This window comes from Corythoichthys intestinalis, chromosome 9 (assembly GCF_030265065.1).
Source record: "Corythoichthys intestinalis isolate RoL2023-P3 chromosome 9, ASM3026506v1, whole genome shotgun sequence".
NCBI classification, from domain to species: Eukaryota; Metazoa; Chordata; class Actinopteri; order Syngnathiformes; family Syngnathidae; genus Corythoichthys; species Corythoichthys intestinalis.
The window spans coordinates 58,997,213-59,009,583 of record NC_080403.1 but is presented as its reverse complement, the minus strand read 5'-3'; the positions used below and the strand labels follow the sequence as shown (position 1 = coordinate 59,009,583).

Below are 12,371 nucleotides of genomic sequence, written 5' to 3'. Positions count from 1 at the left end.
ACTATAAATAGTCAAACAGTAAATACAAGAAACGATACTATTCCCTGACGGAATATATTAAGTGTGTTAGAATAATGCTAACAGTTAGACGGTGGCTACGAGAAATAGCTAGCAATTAATGAAACAATTGGAACAGTAACTGAAGAAATAATTAGTAGAGAACATGAACTTTCAACACTATTTACAGCACCGCATTGCATGCTGGGAGGCATGAAGCACGGGTGGCAATATGTTGTACGGAAAGAGTTGACAGCATGTGGCAGCGGAGGTTGTCTCTCCCAAAGGAGCATTGATGGTCAAATGATTCTTCGTGAAGCAATGTAACTTTTCAGCCAATTAGTTCAAAGCTTCATGGTGGTTCATTTGCTCTATAGTGCTATCAAGTGGTCTTAAAGCCCAAGAGGTGAACAGTGTTGAGAATTCTATGGCTATTTAAGAAAAGAAATGTTACTATATGAAAAAAAATACCACAAATGCTATTCATTTTTATTAAGGAAATAATAGCTTTCTGAGTTTTGGTTTTAAACTGTACACCATTTAAGTTGCGAAAATACTATATTTACAAAATATACATCATTTAAAAAAAAATATAGTTGTGAGAGAGTTTTATTCATGCTTAAAACACAACCGTTATACATCATATTTTGTATGCTTTTGTTATGCTTGCAAGGACATTGTAGCATAGAGCATCATTGTTATATTAACCTGTTTGAGTGTGCCTTCCCATTGCCTTGACTGTTGTAGACTGTATCACAATATGCCCAAATATGGACTTTTATGTTCCTGTGTTTTCCAATATGCCTGAATGAATAAAATGGGCGACTGTGGCTTATCAGACTGAGCTCATCATCGTTCTAGCCAGAGCCGGTGGTCAAGGTCATAACTTGAGATGTTTTTTCCCCTACTGGAGATGTTTTTCTGTGGAAAACCACCAGAGTTCATACTTATGTTTCACTTTCGTTTTCATAGGTATCGTTTCACAGTAAGCGTCCTTGGGTAACGCCCTTTCAACAGTATAAATGTCCAGCCTCTATTGTACTTCTGGGTGATCACAGCTCCTGGCTGAATCACATCATTTTGTACCCTTGATATATCATGTTTATAAAGTCTTCGAAGCAAGCAATCCTTGGTTGGTCGTATTCATTTCTCTAATCAAGCTATCAAGGTAACACTTATCTTGTGGAGTTCAAACTTGAATTTCCCTGACAATAGTGTCATTTTTTATTTGTGTGTGTGCGGGCGGGCTACTAGCTACATGGTCATCTAAGGCAAACGTGCAGCCCTTCGGGCCAGAAGCGGCCCATGTGGGGGTACAATTTGGCCCGTAGGGTTGTTCTGACTGACAGGCATGTGATAGTTTATTACATACTTTGCATACTGAAGGAGATACCTTTTCTCGTAGGCACCGTCTAACTATTTGAATCATTCTAACACACCTAGTTGAATCAATCCGGGAATAGTATAATTTCTCGTATTTACGGTTTGACTGTATTACTCTAACACACCTAATATAAAACAAATAGCATTTATACCATAGTTTAAGATATACAAGCAGATTATAGGGCATAAGAGATACATGACACCTTCTTATCACGGAAGCCCGACATGTGTGTCGCGGGCCTAGCGATGGTAAAACAAATACTATAACGTAAGCTTGTTAACGAGGCAGATAACATGGCTAGTTAGTATGCCAAGATGGCTAGTTTCCTCTCTACCAGTAGCCTACTTTTGTAAAGTTTTCCGCCACTGTAAACATCTGTTCAAACTAACATTTTCATAATAGACAGGGTGTGTGTTTATGTGAATACTGTGTAAATAGTAATACCATTCATACACACGCACTCTGTCCCTTACTCTCGCTCTCCATTAACATTCAGCTAATTAATATTAATAGCAGTAGTGGTGGTGGTTTTACATAAAATCAGTTTGATTATATATTGGTTAAGTCCAGGTCCATTTTACCATGGGTTCTTTTTCTAATGTTGAGCAACTTGGCTGTGGCTGTTCTATTTATTTTAGGGCTGTCAAACGATTCAAATTTTTTAATCGAGTTAATTACAGCTTAAAAATTAATTAGTCGTAATTAATCGCAATTTAAACCATCTATAAAATATGCCATATTTTTCTGTAAATTATTGTTGGAATGGAAAGATAAGACACAAGACAGATATATACATTCAACTTACAGTACATAAGTACGGCATTTGTTTATTAAGACAATAAATCAACACGATGGCATTAACATTATTATCATTCTCTTAAAGCTATCCATGGATAGAAAGACTTGCAGTTCTTAAAAGATAAATGTTAGTTCAAGTTATAGAAATTCTATATTAAAACCCCTCTTAATGTTTTCGTTTCAATAAAACTTGTAAAATTTTCAATCAAAAAATAAACTAGCAGCTCGCCATTGTTGATGTCAATAATTACACCATGCTCACTCATTGTGCTGAAGCCCATAAAATCATTTGGACCCAAGCGCCAGCAGAGGGCGCCAAACACCAAAAAACAAGTAACAACTGGACATTACACTGCTGTCATTTTAATCTGTTTGAGCGGGGCATGTGCGTTTATTGTGTCAAATATGTTAACGTGATTAATCTAAAAAATTAATTACCGCCCGTTAACGCGATAATTTTGACAGCCCTAATTTATTTCAATTTTACTTAAAATATTGCAGATTTTTTAAAAATTGATTTATTTTAACATATTCATGTTGATGTTCCAATTTGCAAAAGAATTGCAATACCGTGTTATTTTTGACTAAGGTTATCATACCGTCACATGCCTTGGAGGAAGCTAAACCGGTCCGGCCCACATGAAATCTATTTGCAATGAAAGTGGCCCGTGGACCAAAATGAGTTTGAAACCCCTTGACCGAGGACACATTGTCACCCAGGGCCGGCCCCGCTATGAATGCATTACGAGTAGTACGAGAGCACGGCGGCGACCTGACCAGCTTAGGTAGGGCTTAGGGTCCCAGATTGCTAGCGCTGCAAGTGGTATTATTGGCCTAACGGGGGTAACAGATGCCAGTGTGACGACAGCATCTTTCCGTCTATCCATCTGCTGCCCGGACCGGGTCAGGTGTGCTCCCAAATAGAGCTCACGTAGCCGTTCAATAGCGATAGGGTCACATCACTTCATGGGAGATGAGTGTATGAATGAAAGGCCCTTTCTCAGATGACAAAGCCTATCGACGGGCTGTTGGTCTCCGCCGTCGTTAGGCCGCTTTCCCTCTGCCGATAGCCGGAGAACATTTACATAGGTGACATGTTTGGTTAACTGGAAGAAAAACAACTGGCGTTCCATGTGACCGGCCCTTGAGAGCGTTCTGAGCATGGGCAGGTGCGTCACAGCCTGTGTCCCTAGTCAACAGACCTGCAGTGGACAGATTAGGCCTGCTGCCTGGATACCCACGCATTAGACCTGCACAGCACAGCACAGCAAACACAGGCTTTAGGTCTCCGTGCACAATTTTAGGCAAGCGCAGGCCCCATTAGCCATCTGCGAAGTCCTAATCACTCAGCACTTTGGGACAGAATCGGCCTGCATTCAGGGTTGACATCTAAAGGGGAAATAAACTATTTTCTTTATTAGAGGGGCTAATACACTTTTTTATTTTGTATCACTATATAAAAACACACAAAACACATGGGGGGTGGGGGGTATCACCAAATAAAAGAGAAAAGGGTGAATCCAAAGAAGCTAACCTAAAAAGAACGATTTTTGGAATCTAGCAATCAAAAGCTGAAATACTTTAGTTGAAAGATGGTTACCGTGGTAGGAAAACGCATCTGAACCTTTTGGAATTTCTCACATTTCTACATAAAATCACCACCAAATGTGATCTGATCTTTGTAAAGATTACACAGATGAAAAAACCGCTTGGACTAAAACCACCAAAACAGTTATAGGTGATCATATTTTAATGAGCATAGCATGCAAACAATGACCTAATGGGGAAAATAAGCAAGTGAACCCTCTACCTAAGGAGACTTAAAGAGCAATTGAAAACAATTTTTTACCAAACAATTTAAGTCAGGTGTGTGCCCAATCACTGATGAGTGGTTTAAAGCTGCCAGCCCACTATAGAACACACACCTGGTAAGAATTGTCTTGATGAGAAGCATTGTCTGATGTACATAATGGCTCGGTCAAAAGAGCTATCTGAAGACCTGGGGTCAAGGATTGTTCATTTGTATAAAGATGGGAAAGGATACAAAACCGTCTCTAAAAGTCTGGATGTTCATCAATCGACAGTCAGAGCAGTTGTCTACAAATGGAGAGTTAGGTACTGTTGCTTCTCTCCCAAGGCGTGGCCGTCCACCAAAGATGATGCCAAGAGTTCAACGCAGAATACCCAGAGAGGTAAAAAAGAACCGTAGCGTGTCTTACAGAAATCACTGGCACAATCCAAATCTCTGTGCACACATCAACTATATGTAAAACTATGGTGTTCATGGGAGGACTCCACAGAGAAAGCCACTGCTGTCTAAAAAAAGACATTGTTGCTCGTTTAATGTTCGTAAAAAGGCACCCGGACACTCCACAGAAGTTTTGGCAAAATATTTTGCGGACCGATGAAACCAAAGAATAGTTTGGGAGTAACACACAATGTCACATGTGGAGGAAAAATGGGACAGCTCACTAACATCAACAACTCATCCCCACCGTGAAGCATGGTGGAGGGAGCATCATGATTTGGGGCTGCTTTGTTGCCTCGGGGCCTGGACAATCATTAATGGAAGAATGAATTCAAAAGTTTTGCAGGAAAATCTAAGGTCGTCTGTCAGAAAGTTGAAGCTAAAAAGAGGATGGATGCTGCAACAAGACAATGATCCAAAAGACAGAAGTCAGTCAACTTCAGAAGAACAAAATAGATGTTCTGGAGTGGCCAAGTCAAAGTCCAGACTTGAACCCCATTGAGATGTTGTTCCATGATCTAAAGACAGTGATTCATGCCAGACATCCCAGGAATCTGACTGACCTACAGCAGTTTTGTAGAGAAGAATGGGCCAAGATTAGTCCTGATCAATGTGCCAGACTGATCTGCAGCTGCAGGAAGCGTCTGGTTGAGGTTATTGCTGGGGTGGCGTGGCTCAGTGGTAGAGTAGTTGTCCCCCAACCCAGAGGTTGGTCTAAGTGTCCTAAATGTAACTCGTAGCATTCGCTTTAGCATGGAGAGCATTCTCTTCAACTCACTTGTTTACATGTTGTTGCGACGAGGTACTGTTCTTGCTGATTGTGATTAATCATTAAAAAGAAGCGTTGCGTTTGTTGGTTTTGTGGCACTAAACCGGATGAATCCTTTAAGTCTCAAGTCATCATTGTAAATTTGAAGCTGTTGAAGCAATTTCCATCCATCCATCCATTATCTTCCGCTTGTTCCGGGGTCGGGTCGCGGGGGCAGCAGCTTTAACAGGGAAGCCCAGACTTCCCTCTCCCCAGCCACTTCAACCAGCTCCTCCGGCGGGATCCCAAGGCGTTCCCAGGCCAGCCGAGACATATAGTCTCTCCAGCGTGTCCTGGGTCGTCCCCGGGGCCTCCCGCCGGTGGGACATGCCCGGAACACCTCTCCAGGGAGGCGTCCGGGAGGCATCCGAACCAGATGCCCGAGCCACCTCAGCTGGCTCCTCTCTACGCGAAGGAGTAGCGGCTCGACGCCGAGTCCCTCCCGGATGACCGAGCTTCTCACCCTATCTCTAAGGGAGAGCCCGGACACCCTGCGGAGGAAACTCATTTCGGCCGCTTGTATCCGGGATCTTGTTCTTTCGGTCACGACCCAAAGCTCGTGACCATAGGTGAGGGTAGGAACGTAGATCGACTGGTAAATCGAGAGCTTTGCCTTTCGGCTCAGCTCCTTCTTCACCACTACGGACCGGTGCAGCGTCCGCATTACTGCAGACGCCGCACCGATTCGCCTGTCGATCTCCCGCTCCCTCCTACCGTCACTCGTGAACAAGACCCCAAGATACTTGAACTCCTCCACTTGGGGCAGGATCTCATCCCCGACCCGGAGAGGGCACTCCACCCTTTTCCGACTGAGGACCATGGTCTCGGATTTGGAGGTGCTGATCTTCATCCCAACCGCTTCACACTCAGCTGCGAACCGCTCCAGTGAGAGTTGGAGGTCACGGCTTGATGAAGCCAACAGCACTAAATCATCTGCAAAAAGCAGAGATTCAATGCTGAGGTCACCAAACCGGACCCCCTCAACGCTTCGGCTGCGCCTAGAAATTCTGTCCATAAAAGTTATGAACAAAATCGGTGACAAAGGGCAGCCTTGGCGGAGTCCAACCCTCACTGGGAACGAATTCGACTTACTGCCGGCAATGCGGACCAGACTCTGACACCGGTCGTACAGGGACCGAACAGCCCTTACCAAGGGGCTCGGTACCCCGTACTCCCGGAGCACCCTCCACAGGATTCCCCTAGGCACACGGTCGAACGCCTTCTCCAAATCCACAAAACACATGTAGACTGGTGAAGCAATTTAAAATATATATATATATTTCATAATTTATGTGCTTAAAAAAATATGTATATCGTATATCATTTTTAGATATTGGTAAACATCGGCATTTAAAAAAAAAACCTTATCGGTCGACTGCTAATGGTACTGAAAGTCTGTACATACAGTAGAAACTATCATTCAATCTACTTGTTCATAGTTCAAGAGGGAAGCTAAAGTTCAAACATAATGGAGCCCAAACGTGACTGTATTAAAAAAAAAGAAAACAACTCTTCTTCCTGGTCATGTTATTATCTCGTGTCGGGAGCAAAAAAAGCATGCATGTAATAAAAAACCAAATCATTTCCTGGAATTTGTGCCACAAAGATAATGCCAGTCTCGTGATGGGCATTTAAGAAAGGGGGTCATGTTTACACGGTAAAAAAAAAAAATATATATATATATATATATATATATATATATATATATATATATATATAATACTGGAGTAATAACTAACGATAGTTTCGATTAAAAAAATATTTATGTAAAATGTTAACTCCCACAACGAGGCCCTGCGAAGAGTCCCAAACAACAGACAGACGCGAATGGGAACGCGGACAAAACAGCAGCAACAACAAAAAAGTACACCAAACAAAGGCATTCATTTGTGATTACCTGTTGATATCGGGCCCTCTGGCTTTCTGCTTATGATCATCATGGTTGGAATTAGTTAGTAATGCCAGCATCCGAAGTGAATTTCCCGAAAATCGTGTAAAAAAAGTTACATGGCCAACTTGACCTGATTTCACTTTAATTTGACGCAGTTAAAAAAAAAAAAAAAAAACCTGAGTTGTTTTTGTTTTTAGCTAAAAGTTCGTCAGCAATTGGTCTTGCTCCCACGAGTTTGTATTTTTGGGAGCTGCTAACATTAGCAGAGTTAGCAGCAGGGAGACGCCGGAGATGGGGGTCGTTCGCTAGCCACAAAACAAACGTCCGTCGGGAAGCCGCTCCCTCTCGCGAAAAACACTTGAAGTCCAAAGGCAGCAGCTCGCTGGGGTCTTCCGCGAAGCCCTCGCCTTTCTCTGTCCGCGAAGCCACTGGCTCCAGAGTACCATTCCCGTGTTTATACCCGCTCAACCGACGTTTCCAACTCCGTCGCAGCCTTCGAGTGCTCCGTCTGGAGTCGGGACGGACGGACGGACGGACGGCGGGGGCTTCGAGGGGTTGCTTCGGGGCGGCTATCCAAAATAATGTTCTCGCCCCATGCTAAAGGCGCACACGACCGCGGCGTGGCTTTTCCGCAAAACACCTGTAGTCACCGCGGAAAGGAAGCGACGTTTAATCCGTCCTCTGGAGTGTACGAGTGTTTTATTCGACGCGGCGGCAGCGGTGTGTTTGTTGCTATGGGCGTCTTCAGTGTCCCGGGGTGGGCGAACCGGCAGGCTTTGGGAGGAGGAGGGGCTTGGAGGTGAAAAGACGAGGCGCGCCCCCTGGTGGTGCTGGAATGCACACAGCAGCACAAGCCCTAGTTTGCCGTTGATGAAATGAACCTTTTCATGACGAATTATGATTGTTTTTTCCTTAAATGTTTTATTACGTTCAGGCAGAGGCGATTGCTCTAAGACTGTAAGGGAAACTCAGCTTTGCCCAAAATGTAAAAAAATATGTGATTAAATGTATAGTTGTTTGAAGTGTTGTTAATTCTACTTTAAAAAAGAAAAAGAGTAAGCAGGCCCGGAGTGACTAATCGGGAGCTTCTGGACGATTCCCAAAGGGCCGGCCGGCCAGATGGGCCGGTCCGGGTTTTATTAAAAAAAAAAAAATTACACAGTTATAATTTTTTGTTTGGTATTTATTTATGACAGTGTCACTGAGTATAACTTACATTCTGTTACCGCTGTCCCTGTGGGCCGTCTTAAAAAAATATATTAAAAAAATATATATATATACAGTGGTACCTCTACATACGAAGTTAATCCGTTCCAGGACCTTGTTTGTAAGTCGAAATGGTCGTATGTCGAGCAGGATTTTCCCATAGGAATACATTATAATTCCATTAATTCGTTCCACAGCCCAAAAACCTGCACTAAATCCTTAAAAAATACTGCTGGTGCTATTACAAATGGCAATTACACGTAGCAAAACAAATAAATTATAAATCAAAATTGGAATAATGTAATAAAAAGAATAATAATAATTCCTGTAATAGTGTAACGAATCGGGTTCTAATAAGGCGGACGTTTTTTTGTGTACCTGAACGCACCGCGGGGCTCACGTGCCAGAGACGGACCGGTGAGCTTGAGTTTCACTTTCACTTTGAATGTTCTCTTGAGAACACCATCAATTGCGGCAGACAGCAGGCGTTTTGTGTTGAATAAGTTGTGAAAGAAATGATGAAAACGTGGCGAAGCTGGCGATTTCTTTGGAGACAATAAGAATTGTCAGCTTAATTTATAAAGACTGGCGAACGATGGTCGGAGGAGGACCGTGGAGATGTATTGTTGAGCCATTTCACGGATGCCCACCCCACGCTCATATTTTTCTGTCATTTGCATCTTCATTTCGAAGGTAAGCATCAACTTTTTCCTTGTTTCACCACCTGTACCAACCTTTTCTGAAACCTGTGTTGATTTGTCACACAAGAAAATCCTCCGTGCATTCGTCTGCGGTGCTGCCATTGTCGTCGTATTTCGAGCATGTCGTCGGATGTAGAAACAAATGGCGAGTCAAATTTTACGTCGGATGTCGAAAAGTTCGTGTGTCGAAGCGATCGTATGTAGAGGTACCACTGTATGTAGGAGCAAGCATTAGCCATAATGAACACACCACAGGTGTAGAGCTGGAAGCAGGGGCGGACTGGGACTAAAAAGCAGCCCTGGACTTTGACTCAGCCCAGCCCACAAGAATCGCTATACGAAGGGAAACACAGATCCCCTAGGGGGTCCGGGGGCATGCCCCCCCCCCCCCCCCCCCCCCGGGGAGATTTTTTTTGGTTTTTTTTTTTTTTACATTTTATTGTAAAATGCATTAATTTCGTGCACTTTGAGAGAAAATGAAGAAAATGTGTCTAGACTGTTACTGTCTGACTTGAGGCGCTCAAAGTACTGCAAGGCTGAACTGGAGTTGGGTTCATTTTCTGTACTAGCTCTATGCTCAACCTGAATAAACAAATGAAAGAATTTATTTTTCAAATCAAGTTTTATGTATCCAATTGATTATAATATATCTCTATATATCTCTGTCTATAAAATGATTTCATTGTTTATGCCATAATTCAGTGGTCTCCAAACTATTCCACATAGGGCCGCAGCGGGCGCAGGATTTCATTCCAACAAAACAAGACAACACCTATGCACCAATCTGGTTTCTTACAAGTGTAGTCAGTTGATTGCAGTCAGATGCTGCTTGTTTTAGAAGAAACTTCATTGGTTAAACTGTCGCTACTCGATCGGTTGAAACAAAAACCAGGCTCCACAGCGGCCCATGAGGACCGGTTTGGAGACCCCTGTCATAATTAATCTTGCCATACAAATAATAAATTTCAATGAAAATACAATAAACACTTCAAGACAAATCTTGTATACATAACCTTCATTGGAAAGTATTAACCAGAAAACAAAACGATATATAAATGACTAAAAATATATATCATATCAATTTAACTGCCTAAACTTTAAACTAAAACCAATCTTTTTATTAATATTTTGTTATATTTCTTCTGAATTAATATTGCAGCTGCGTGTGCATACGTTGTTTTACAGCTAAAATATTTTTTCTTAGGAGAGTGATTGTAGGACTAGCATACTGTAACTTGACACGATTGCAGACGGGTACATGGACTAGCTGGCACTAACCCTTTAACTGTCATTTATTCCATTTAAAATGTAGCTACCTGGTGGATAACAATTGGCAGTATACCGAACAAGTGACCCTCTTCATCCCTTTTTACTTGCCCTGCGCTTGTCTGGGGAACTTCCACCAGCTTATCATTACCCCCTCTCTCTTGTTTTCTCTCTCCCCCTGCACCGGCTGCACGCCAGAGCGGCTGCCGCTCCCCCTCTCACCATCGCCGGGGGCTGGGCTGCTGTTACCCGATGTGGCCGCTGCAGCAAGACTGCTGCTTGCGAAAATATTTGCCAACTTATGACATTTTTATGCTTCGCCCTCCAGTTTCTTTAATTTTTTTTTCTCCCTAACCTTCTCCGCGCCACCCTTCTCTTTTCTTTTTTTGTCACCACATCCACATTATGCATTAACGCTTCTCGCTATTTTGCTTCCACAAGGAACCAATGAAGGCTACTCTGTGCTTTCTTCGTTCTTCTATCAGACTGGCGATTGCTGCCACCTGTCGGATTGGATGCGAACTGTAGATAATCAGAGGCTAGGGGGGATAAAAACAGTCATGTATAATGAATGGCGGCCGCCGGCCGTCCAGGGCACCGGCCGTTCTGTGATCCTCCAGAACCCACAGATTACCAGTCCGCCCCTGGCTGGAAGGTAGGATTGCCATGTCGTTCAGCGAGTGAACATTAGAATTAATCTAATCAATTACGTGGCGTTTTTAAAGTGGAAATAGAAAATGGATAATAGTATCATTAGAAGTTGTTACAATGTGCAATACGTATTCTTTATTTTTCATATTGTTATGTTGCTATGTTTGTTTTATCTGTAAGCACTCATTTTGTTAATATTTGATGTTGCAGAAAAGGTCTTATTTTGTAATTTAATTTAGGGCTGTCAAAATGATCGCGTTAACGGGCGGTAATTCATTTCAAGTTAATCACGTTAAAATATTTGACGCAATTAACGCACATGCCCTGCTCAGACAGATTTAAATGACAGTACAATGACATGCCCACTTGTTAATTGTGTTTTATGGAGTTTTGCCGCCCTCTGCTGGCGCTTGGGTGCGACTGATTTCATAGGTTTCAGCACCCATGAGCATTGTGTAAGTTAATGTGTATGTTATTGACATCAACAATGGCGCGCTACTAGTTTATTTTTTGATTGAACATTTTACAAATTGTATTAAAATGAAAACATTAAGAGGGGTCTTAATATAAAATGTCTATAACTTGTACTAACATTTATCTTTTAAGAACTACAAGTCTTTCTATCCATGGATCGCGTTAACAGAATGTTAATAATGTTAATGCCATCTTGTTGATTTATTTTTATAATAAACAAATACAGTCCTTATGTATCGTATGTTGAATGTATATATCCATCTTGTGTCTTATCTTTCCATTCCAACAATAATTTACAGAAAAATACGGCATATTTTATAGATGGTTTGAATTGCGATTAATTACGATTAATTTTTAAGCTGTAATTAACTCGATGAAAAATTTTAATCGTTTGACAGCCCAAATTTAGTTTTCAAATGTATCTTTTAATATAGTTTTTTTTAAATCCATTTTTAAATTTGTTGAAAATATGTTTTGTTGCACTTGTTAAAATAAAGCCACCTTGTTAAACAACCATTACCTGCACTGAATTGGAATACACAGAATTACAGTACACGGCTTTAGAGAACACTGAACTTAACACGTGTATGCATAATGACATTATTTTAAATTAAATGAGTGGGCCGGTCTGAGGCATGAAATTCCAGGGCCGAAAATGAGTCCCACTCCGGCCCTGGTTACTGTTACAAATGACTTGTTCCAAAAAGTAATGAAAGGGAAAGTTCAGAATTTTTGACATTAGGCTTCATCTTTGAGTTAGCGGGGGTGTAAACAGTCAGTGGAATTAATTTCAACAAATTCTGTGCAGCTTGTCAGTTGTTAGTTTTCAGGCTCCACAGTGGCTAAGCTAGCGCGAGTCAATGGTGCCTGCTTCGCATACCAATAAAAAACAACGTATGCATGCATGAGAATCACCGATGACCCATGCAATCAATAGTGTTGGCTCT

The 12,371-nt window shown here is 42.0% G+C and overlaps 1 protein-coding gene across 2 annotated transcripts in view; it reads right to left on the bottom strand.

Moving 5' to 3' along the window:
• Nucleotides 1–12,371, bottom strand: part of dyrk3 (dual specificity tyrosine phosphorylation regulated kinase 3) — a 38,055-nt gene that overhangs the window by 21,903 nt on the left and 3,781 nt on the right. The window contains exon 1 of one of the 2 annotated variants that reach the window (XM_057845957.1): nucleotides 7,133–7,859. The exons of the other annotated variant lie outside the window; for it this stretch is intronic. Within the exon in view, the coding sequence (XP_057701940.1) occupies nucleotides 7,133–7,175 (43 nt within the window). The 5' untranslated portion in view covers nucleotides 7,176–7,859. Of the gene's footprint in view, nucleotides 1–7,132; nucleotides 7,860–12,371 lie in introns of those variants that run through there. 2 annotated transcript variants of the gene reach the window in all.